The 11,390-nt window shown below is 36.7% G+C and overlaps 1 protein-coding gene across 12 annotated transcripts in view; it reads left to right on the forward strand.

Annotated features, from left to right (window-relative positions):
* Positions 1-10,891, forward strand: part of KDM6A (lysine demethylase 6A) — a 208,808-nt gene extending 197,917 nt beyond the window's left edge. For 11 of the 12 annotated variants that reach the window (XM_064573951.1, XM_064573955.1, XM_064573948.1 and 8 more), the window contains 3 exons: positions 3,986-4,112; positions 6,807-6,977; positions 8,122-10,891. In XM_064573951.1, the coding sequence (XP_064430021.1) occupies positions 3,986-4,112; positions 6,807-6,977; positions 8,122-8,151 (328 nt within the window). In that variant the 3' untranslated portion in view covers positions 8,152-10,891. Of the gene's footprint in view, positions 1-3,985; positions 4,113-6,806; positions 6,978-7,406; positions 7,451-8,121 lie in introns of all 12 variants that reach the window. The other variant, XM_064573949.1, reaches the window with a different exon arrangement.
* The last annotated feature ends 499 nt before the right edge of the window (positions 10,892-11,390 follow it).

Below are 11,390 nucleotides of genomic sequence, written 5' to 3' on the forward strand. Positions count from 1 at the left end.
GAAGATGCCTTCCTCCCACCTCTCCTCCTTGCTCACATCTAAATTGACAACTTCTTTATGAAAACTTCTGTGATTTCCCATCTCCCCTCAATGGAAGATGAGCTGCTCCTTCCTTTTGCATTCATGGCATGCTTTATCTTTTGCCCAATGTATTGATTTATGATTATATTGTTCATAATCATTTGTCAGTCTATTTATTGTCTTCAGTGTTCTTATTCTGATATTTCAGGTATATTTGCATTTCTATCCCCTATGTAAAGTTGTTCACTAAAATTCCATCCCTCTTGAGGTTCCATCTTTGCAGATGGGTTTTTGGGTGGATTAGATTCTGTGTAACCTCAAATACAACACACCCTCAATCAGCCTCTTCCTTGTGGTTTTCTTCCAAGCCAGAGCTGTCTTTAATACTCCCTGCCTTTTTGTGTAGTCTTTCATCCAGACAGCTAAACACAGAGTCCTGAAACCAGACTGATCCCTAAAAGTCACAGAATTTCCTGCTTTTCTGGCTCCTGAAATCATTTCTCACCCTGTTCCTAAAATGCATTTCTTAAAAACAGCATCTTCTATCCTCCATATTTTTTTTTTAAGACTTTATTTGACAGAGAGAGACACCGGGAACACAGCAAGGGGAGTGGGAGAGGGAGAAGCAGGCTTCCGAGGAGTAGGGAGCCCGATGCGGGGCTTGATCCCAGAATCCTGGGATCATGACTGAGCGGAAGGCCGACGTTTAATGACTGAGCCACCCAGGCGCCCCATCCTCTACATTTTTATGCTTTTTTTTTTTTTTAAAGATTTTATTTATTTATTTGAGAGAGAGAGAATGAGAGACAGAGAGCATGAGAGGGAGGAGGGTCAGAGGGAGAAGCAGACTCCCCGCTGAGCAGGGAGCCCGATGCGGGACTCGATCCCGGGACTCCAGGATCATGACCTGAGCCGAAGGCAGTCGTTCAACCAACTGAGCCACCCAGGCGCCCCCATTTTTATGCTTTTTGCTAGTGATTTATTATTTTGTTTTTAACAAGTTACATTTTTAATTGCTATAAGTTTATTAAAATTCAGCAAAACTAAAATAAAGAGGAAATGGCAACAGTGATTTTGTTTGACTCTTAGTTTTTAGCTCTTCAGTACATTCACATGTTGTCGTCACATAAAACCAAAGCCTGAGATGAACCAAAGCAGAACCAGATGACTGTTAAAAGTCAAGTCTTGAATAGTATATCTGTGCCTTCCCTAGGCATCCTTTCCTCAAATGTTTTTATTTTCTATTTCTTGTTCCCTACCCTTCGGTTGAATCACATCCTCTCTCTAGGACCTGCTTATTGCTGTGGACTCCAAAAGAGCCTCTGTCTCTCTCAGTTCTCCTTCTGTTCCAACTGCTACCTTTTGAAAATGGGAAGAAACAAAAACTTTTACTGTTAAGGAAAAAACCAAAGGGCAAGGGGGAAACCACAATTTGGTTATTTGTTGTCAGATCACATTAGTTGAATTGATTTTCTAAGATTCCAGTATCTCACAAAATAAAAATTCTGGAGCTGTGATTCCAGAAGCAGCATATTCATGGCTTAGTGTTTACTCTTAATATAACCCTAGCTCTAACCCTTTATTGTTCGTAGGAAAAAAATATATACTAATTGCCTTTTTCTGGATAAAACTACCTAACGAGGCTTAAGTTGTAAACTACAATCTAACTGCCAAAGTAGTCCATAGCATTGGAGGTAGAAGTTCATTCGCTGAGTAGAGTGGAGTACTGCTCCCCTCAGAACCAAGGCTCTGTGTTCGATACACAAAACCAAACTGTGCTGATGGAGCTTCAAGAATCTCATCTTCAAGGGCGCCTGGGTGGCTCAGTCGGTTAAGCGACTGCCTTCGGCTCAGGTCATGATCCCAGGGTCCTGGGATCGAGTCCCACATCGGGCTCCCTGCTCTGCGGGGACCCTGCTTCTCCCTCTCCCCCTCCCCCTGCTGGTGTTCCCTCTCGCTGTGTCTCTCTCTGTCAAGTAAATAAATAAAATCTTTAAAAAAAAAAAAAAAAGAATCTCATCTTCAAAAGAGATGAGGGGGAGCAGGCAGGTAAAAAGAGATAGGAAAAGATACCAGAAAGAAGAGAGTACAGTGTGAGGTAGTGAGGGGAGGCTTAACATTTTGTTTTCACAAACCCCTAGCCCAGCCACTTAAAAATTAGCTTTATGACATCAGACAAATTGAGCTTCCCTGAGCCCTAGTTGGCTTATTGGTAAGATGGAAATACGAGTGCCTCTCACAGGGCTGTTAAGAGGCCTACATGGCATAACGTGTCTGAAGTACCTCATACCATGCCTCCTGTTTTCTTATTTTTAATTATTTATGTACTTTATTGTATTATTTTATTATTTTTTCTTTGTTTCTCACACAAGAGCATAGTGGAGTCTGCAAATTTTCCAAAGGTATCTGCAAAGTTTTAGGCATTATTTTCCCGTGAAAGAGACCTTATTTTGAAGCCCTGCTTGGAAAACTTGCTTAGTAAGATCAGTGGCTTCAGAGGTGAATTGTACGTGACGCGGGAAGGGGAAAAGGGAGGAGCAGGTACTGTTCAAGAGCTGGTGGCATAGTCTAGAATTCTATCTTCTTTTTGCCATGATCTAACTTTTTACTTGCTACCTCCCCTGACACATCTCTCCCCACTCCCCCCCACACACAGCTGTCCTGTGTTTGACTTGCAAACCACAATCTAAAGCATTATTTTGCTTTTAAATAAGTTAAACACAAGAATTGCTGAAGCCAAATTAAGAGTGAAATTCTTTGACTATGATACTGAAAGGATCTGCCTTACAACTGTAAAGTTGCTATTGTTTAAGGTTTGTTACATAAAGTAATAGGTTTACATATATTTTAAGTCCTCTTTTTTCCCTTGGCTTAATGTACATGGGTTCTGATAAATTAAAATACTTTAACCTTGTAACTTAGGAAATAGCAAGGAAATACAAATTCAGAGAAATTAAATATGCTGTTATCATGCTCTAAATTTTACTTGTTAAGTAATTGAATGTTTATCGAGCACCTACTATATGCCAGGCACTGTCCTAGGCAATGAATAAAACAGACAAAAACTTTGCTCTCAAACAGCAGTCAGTTGCTAAACCCATTTCCTTTTCTTTACGGTATTTTCATTGTCTGCAAAAATTTTAGAGCTGCAAAGTGCCTTAGAGACCATCTAGTCCAAGTTCTCTTTGAAATGGAGAACCTGAGCCACTAATTCACAGGAGAATAAGAGACTTTAGCAGACAAGTCCAAATAGTGACAGCAAACTGTAGGAAAATCACAAATTGTGAGAATTCAATATATTGTTAGCATCATAAGTATGAATTTTAGAAAAGGTATAAGTAGAGTTCACTTGTGTTAATATAAATGAAAGATTCTATATTATCCTCAAGTTAAAATCAGGTAATGTCTTTTTTTCTTCTTTAGCGCTGTAGTGAAACCAATTTTGTGTCATGTAGTAACTAAATCTATAGTTTTTTGTGTACAGACTCAAAAGTTTCAAAATCACCTGTACAGATGATGCTACTTATGAGTGTCTAGGTAGTGCTGACAGAAATAATGTGCCTTCCTGCCTTAATAGAACTATAGCAGTTGAGATCTGGACTTTAGACCCCTTATGTCAAGGATGAGGACATTGACTCCCAAAGAGGTTAATTGACTTGCCCAAATAAGAGCCAAAGTTAGCAACTTCTATTTAAGCAAGGAGTTGGGTTTTTTGTATTAAGATCACTATATTTTGATATTCAGATATCAATTAATTTTCAACTGTAAATGATCTAATATTGTCATCATCAGACTTGCTGAGCATTGGCCTTATTTTTTAAGAGAATATCCGAGAAATTGACCAAAAAAAAAAAAAAATTAGAAAGTCACAGATACTAGAACCAAGTCTCTGGGAGTATATCTTTTATGCTAATGATATACAGTATTCTGTTGCTGGTCACAAATAATTTTTCCCCCATAATAGGTATTGTCTTCTGAGAACTCTGAAGCAATGTCAGACATTGAGGGAAGCTCTGATTGCTGCAGGAAAAGAGATTATATGGCATGGGCGGACAAAAGAAGAACCGGCACATTACTGTAGCATTTGTGAGGTAAGTATTGTTATCCAGGGTTGTTTTATAAAGCCTCTTACCTCTCTACTTTTGGTTTCTCTTTGGTTACTTTATTTAAAATTTACAAATATAAAATTTATAAAGAGTATTTATACTCTCATGTCCTGCATCTTACTGAAATTGACATTGTATTCAATCTTGTTATTTTCTTGTTACTTAGCTGTTATGTTAAAATTCAATGACCTACTATTTCGCTAACAGTGAATTAACTCTACAAGTAATTATGACGGAGTCATTTGTCTGGTAGATGTTTAACAAATGATAATCATCAAGAAGTTTAGTCTTGAGATTTTAAACTGGGAATAATCCAGGGCGCCTGGGTGGCTCAGTTGGTTAAGCGACTGCCTTCGGCTCAGGTCATGATCCTGGAGTCCCTGGATCGAGTCCCGCATTGGGCTCCCTGCTCGTCAGGGAGCCTGCTTCTGCCTCTGACCCTCCCCCCTATCATGTGCTCTCTCTCTCTCATTCTCTCTGTCTCAAATAAATAAAATAAAAAATTTAAAAAAATTAAAAAAAAAAAAAAACTGGGAATAATCCAGATATAAACAGATGACAGTAAACTGGATGTAGTTCGGTATATAGCTCCAGGCAGATCAGTGCTCACCCCTCTCTGGTGCAGTTCACAATACATTGGTCAGTCTTCTGTGGCCAAGGCATTCAAGAGAAGCAGAAACAAATATTAATGTAGTACCTGTTCTGAAAGAGCTTATATTCTACTCGGAGAAGACAAATTATAAACAACTAATTGTAATGTACATGAGACTGTGGTGAATGCCAAGTTGGATCTTACTGTTAGGATAACACTGAGGGGGAAAATGACCTAATTTTCCCTTCTAGTGTTGGCATAAGAATTCACAAAAGTATTAACGTTTCAGTCCATCCTTGAAGTGGCTAAAAAATGATGAGAATTGGAAGTGGAGTGAATGTTGTTATGAGCTGTAGGCACAACATGGGAAATGAAATGGCTTACTCAGAAAAGGGTAAGTAGTCCAGTATGCTGGAACACAGAATATGCAAATTCTACTTACAAGTCTAGCGGGTAGGAAGCTTTGCAGAGCATCTGGAATGATTTTAAGGAACTTGATATTTATTCTGAGGTCATTGAAGCCATCAAAAAATGTTGAGCAGGCAGCCACTTTGGATATGTGTTTGAAAGCGAAATGTGATTGGAAAGAATGGAGATAGGAGCTATTGCAGTGGTTTTAAGAAAGAGTTGTTATCTTCAGACCTACATGAGATTGCAGTGGGAATAGTAAAGAAGGAGAGGAATTCAAAATATTTAGAAGGTAAAATCCACAAGACAGCTCATTACATGGCAGAAGTGAGGGACAGGTCGAAGAATGCTCACAAATTTTCTAGCTCAGATCACCAGGTTCATGTTGTTACCCATTGGTAGTAATGGTAAAATGGTGAATGCTGGGATTTTAGTTAACACGCTGTTCAAAGAAGACAGGAGGTCATGAGAGTTTTCTGTCATTGAATAAATTCAAGGATATGCCAAAGCCAGGGATATTAATGATCCATTCCAAACCTTGAAATTCTGTATTCTAACGTTGACTTTTATTTGAAATGAGTGAATCCATCGGCTGTTTTTTATTTATTTTATTTTTTATTTTTTTAAAGATTTTATTTATTTATTTGACAGAGAGAGAGAGCGAGTGACAGAGGGAACACAAGCAGGGGGAGTGGGAGAGGGAGAAGCAGGCTTCCCACTGAGCAGAGAGCCCGATGTAGGGCTCGATCCCAGGACCCTGGGATCATGACCTGAGCCGAAGGCAGCCGTTTAACGACTGAGCCACCCAGGCACCCCAGTCCATCGGCTGTTTTAATGTTGTGCACCCTGGCCAAAGTTAAATCTTTGGGAGATCAGATAGATTCTGTTTAGGTTTGTTATACCTCAAAAAAAAAAAAGAAATGAATGTATCAGCTTTTCAGAATTTCAGAATGACTTCTATCCCTCAGTGTTATTTCTTATCCCACCTGAACCCTAGCAGCTCATCAATCTTTCTGTAAAAGGTAGAGGTATTATTTCTAAAATCATGCTATACTCATAAATATACCTTTTGCCTGTACTCCTATTCCTTAACATGAGGCTTATAGCTAAACACTCACTGTCACTTATCTGTCAGTTTCCTCGTCTGTAAAATAATCAGATTATATTTATTCAACAAGTGTTGAGGTTTGCCTTATTAGCACTGTGCTATGCTCTGGAGGTGCAAAAGTGAGTAAAACATAGTCTTCATTGTTGAGGAGCTCAGTCTCTGGGAGAAAAGTATCCATACACAGTGCTCTATGATGAGTACTGTTACAGAGAAGTAAACAGAAAATAACCATCACTTTCTTCTAACTGTATACCATTGTTTTGGATTTAAAACAAAAATAGGCTGACCTTGATCAACTTTTAAATTAGGCTTTGCCAGTGGTTGTAAAGGGTGTGTCATTCCTTTAAGTCCCTCCCCCAAAGTTGCATTACCACCCATGTCTTTGGGTTGGTGCAAAATAAACCTGGTCTGTTGAAGATTCTCAGACATGGCCGTGTTTGTCTTTGTAGCTACTCTTAACCAGAGATCACTGTCCACAATTCCATGTAAAGTAGAATTCTATGATTATACTAAAACAGTACAATAAATAAATACTCTCTCTATTGAACTCTTTTTCTCTTGCATAAAATAGGTGGAGGTTTTTGATCTGCTTTTTGTCACAAATGAGAGCAATTCTCGAAAGACCTACATAGTGCATTGCCAAGATTGTGCACGAAAAACAAGCGGAAACCTGGAAAATTTTGTGGTGCTAGAACAGTATAAAATGGAGGACCTGATGCAAGTCTATGACCAATTTACATTAGTAAGTGAAATCAGCATGTGAGTACATACTTAGCTGGATAGGGAAGCAGCAGTGTTTGTTCTGCCACCTGAGAAGTAGGAGGTAATGAAATATTATATTTTCCTTTGCTTGTTAGATATTGCATGAGGAAATAGTCATATCATTTCCCCCTCCTTCACTTCCAAGTATTTATTCCTATAAAATTGGTATGTTTCATTTTCACTTTTCTTCCTGGGTGAGTCCAAGCCTAAATAATGTCACCGTAATTACATTTTAAAATCTTTCTGTGCTTTTAGAACACTTATCATATCCTCTGTGCCATTTGATTTCAGTTGATAAAATGTGTACATAGGTTATTAGCGTCCACAAAATGAATCAGTAAGTGTGGTCTTTAAATAGACTTCTGCTTTTAGAGCTAATTATATGTATTTAAAATTTTGTCCTTGCCAGAAGTATTAACCTCATGGGAATATCTGATGGAGCTTAACTTCCTGGTACGTTATATAACCTTATGAAATTCAAGTATATTTATAAATTATTACACAGTTTTTAATTTTAAACAGCAGATGCTTAGGGGGAAGCATTTTACTCTAGCACATCAATAGTTTCATGAATAGACACACAGATATGATTTATGAATTGTTGATTTCCTCCAGTACTTTTCTCTGCATATGTGACCAGAACCCGAATTATTGAAATTTAGCTCCCAGTTTCACTTAGATGGTCTTTAAGATTGCTTAAAGAAGAAGAAAATTATCCGGAATATGTTAAAATATATTATCTCGTTGAGATAGCTTCTGAAGCCAGTCACTAATGAAATTATAATTGATTTGTGAAATCATTTTCTGAAAGCCGTTTTTTTTTTTTTAAGCAATCTAGAAAATGGTCAACCTAGTAACATCCTAAGAGCTTTTGACTAATTGGTGAAGTACAGAAAAATGTAGGCACACTGAGTAGAATAATGGTCCCAGACCCTTAGGAAAATTGGCCATGCAGGAGACAGTAGTAAGGAAGGTTCTACATTGACATTGTGTAGCAGACTGTGAAACTTTCTTTTGAGAATTGTTCCTTCCCCTGCATTCATAAGCAGACTATGTTTGTAGACTTGAGCTAGGGACTGCTGTTAACCGTTTGTATACCAAAGTAACACACCTTTTATTTTCAGGCTCCTCCATTACCATCCTCCTCATCTTGATATTGTTCCATGGACAGTAAATGCGACCTTTTCTGCTATTCAGGAAGTAACTCAGTTCTGCACCACTGGTTTTTGTAGCTGTCTCGTAAGGCTGCTGGCTGAAAACTGTGTCTATGCAACCTTCCAAGTGTGGAGTGTCAACCAACTGGACAGGGGAGAGCACTGCTCCTACTCCAGGACTCTCACAGAGCTGATCAGCTGTACTTCAGAAACAAAATAATAAATTCCATGTTTTGTATATATCTGACAAAACTGGCAACATCATACAGACTACTGACTTGAAAACAACCTCTTTTATATTTCTCTATTTCTGGGCTGATGAATTGGTTTTCATCTATCTTTTCCCCCTTCAGAATTTTCCTTGGAAAAAAAATACTAGCCTAGCTGGTCATTTCTTTGTAAGGTAGTTAGCAATTTTAAGTCTTTCTTTGGTCAACTTTTTTTTAATGTGAAAAGTTAGGTAAGGAACTTTTTTACTGCTTTTATGTTTTTCTGTCTTGTTTTGAAACCATGACGGTTATTACACTTTTGGTTCCTAAATAAAATGTTTAAAAAATTAACAGCCAAGTCACAAAGATAATGGATTGCACATAGACTAAGGAATAAACTTCAGATTTGTGATTTTTGTTTCTAATCTTGATGTAAATTTACACTATTTATAAATACATATTTATTGCTTGAAAATATTTGTGAATGGAATGCTGTTATTTTTTCCAGATTTACCTGCCATTGAAATTTTAAGGAGTTCTGTAATTTCAAACACTACTCCTATTACATTTTCTATGTGTAAATAAAACTGCTTAGCATTGTACAGAAACTTTTATTAAAATTGTTTAATGTTTAAAGAGTTTTCTATTGTTTGAGTTTTAAAAAGACTTTATGTACAGTGCCCAGTTTTTGTTCATTTTTCAAATCTGATTATATATATTTTATATATACTTATGTATGTATATATAATATATATAGAAATCTGGCTATATATGTATAGAGATTTAGAACTTAAATTTTTCTCGTTTTAAGTTTCACATCTATGGTAGATTTTTGAGGTGTCTACTGTAAAGTATTGCTTACAAAAGTATGATTATTTTTAAAGAAATATATATGGTATGTATCTTCAAGACCTAAAATGTCAGACTGGTTTATTGTTAAGTTGCAATTACTGCAATGACAGACCAATAAACAATTGCTGCCAAAACATAGTATAATAGTAGAAAACAAATAGTGATTGAACTTAAGATTTTAAAGGGAATGTTACATGGGCTTGATAAATCTTGTACATCACTAAGTAGAATTTTATATGGAAAAATTCAGATGAAGGGCTCTATTTTAGAATGCAAATAAATTAAGAGACTTATTTTTTAATGTTAGGCAATTTTGAAATTTCATGCTTTCCTGCTTGCATGATGTGATTGGGGTCGGGAGGGAGAGTCTACAAATCCGTATCACTGGTAAAAATATAGCAAGCTGTATTAGCATTAACAAGTCACTTCTAATTAATTTCGTTTTATAACAATGGTACCTTGCACTTGGCACATACTCTCTTTTTATCACACTGTTCTTTATAAGATTTTCCAGGAAGCTTTAGTGAAGAAGCATAGAGAATGCTAGAAATGGAGTTACATTTATGACTAAAGAGAATTTATAATCCTATCTGGGGAAATGCCGTGCTGATTGCATTAATCAAGTATTCTTGTTCAGATAGTTTTGGAGTATGTTGTCCTCCCAGAAACAGTTCGAAGGCTTGAAAGCATGGAGATATTTTATTTAATTAGTTAATTTGGTAAATATTGAGTATCATCAATAGCAGCCTCATCTCTTATAACTTCAGAAGGAAATACTTACAAATCTATTTTAGTTAAGAAGCAAAAGTGCTTGTCTAAGTGCTGCTTAGGAGGTGTAACCACTAATATTTTTGAAATAACTAAAGACATACATTTTTGCAAATAAAAATTGCAAGCCAACTATCCAGAAGCAAAGATTATAAGAATGCTAAAGCTATGCCTAAATGTAGCTTAACCACTTCTAGTTTATCTTACTGACAAAGTGTCTTATTTTCTATGGTTTTATCAGATTGTTTATTGCTAAGATTAATACAGGTTGTCTGACATTTAAGAGTAATTTAGTGCTGTTTAATCAATGCATACTTGGAAGTTTTATGTCAAGAATAATACTTGCTCAGCTTAATCTTTGAATGGGTGGAGAATAGGAGATAGAAATCAAACACATCAACATTACTCTGAAGTATAACTAGATAAAGTTGTGCAAACTGCTTTCTTTTCATCAATTTGATATCCTTTATAATTTACATTTTTCAGGTTTCAGAAGAATTAGAATTTTTTTTTCTTTTTACTGCTCTATGTATAGGTAAATCCCACTAAAAGCACACTTTATTTAGATGCCTTAATAACACACATTGTTTAAAGAAAAGCTAATTACAAAATGTATAAAAAAGCAGATGTTGATCCAGATAGTGGGAACTGAATCATATTCTTTTCTTTGTCACCAGTTGAATAGGAAATCATATACCATCAGTAGAGCAGTTCAACTTGCTTTTTAACCTATGTTAAATCAGTAAAAAAAGTGGCTTCTTCATTTTGAAATAAAACCTGAGTCAGTTTCTAAAAGTAGTAAACTGACACAGCCTTCACAATTTCAACGGAAATTTAAGATCGCATAATACTATAAATTTAACTGAAATGAAGTGTCTTCTCTGAACCTAGTCATTAAATCTTTAAATTATTGTCGTGTATTTTCATTTAGTCAGTATACTTATTTAGCATCTCCTAAAAGCAAATCTAAGATGTGATCCCTGTCCTCTATCCTCTCCACACACATCTAATACGGGAGATTGATGTAATACATCAGGCAAAACCTAGAAGAGTTAACAAGAAGGGTAGTATCGGGGCGGCCTGCATTTCAGTGAGGTTTACATCGCACCTTCCCGAGCCAAGAGGATTTGGGAACTTTGGCCAAGGGGTTGGAGGAGTGCTAAAAGAAAGGGTAGGAAGGCTCTGAGATGTGGGAAAGCTGCCTCTGCCATGAGCGGTGTTTACACTTTACCCTGTAGTTAATATGGAACCGTCCATGGGATTTAAACGAAAGAACAGCACTGAATTTGCAGTAGTCTTCCTGCCTACTTTAACACACTCCATCTATTCTATACACTGCTGCCAGAGGCGTATCTCCAAAGCAGAGAAATTTAAGGAAGAGAGGATTTGGATTTGAGCTTTGGATGTTGC

This window comes from Mirounga angustirostris, unplaced genomic scaffold (genome assembly GCF_029215605.1).
Source record: "Mirounga angustirostris isolate CCGP_5_RB_7025 unplaced genomic scaffold, mMirAng1.0.hap1 SCAF_11, whole genome shotgun sequence".
Lineage (NCBI taxonomy): Eukaryota > Metazoa > Chordata > Mammalia > Carnivora > Phocidae > Mirounga > Mirounga angustirostris.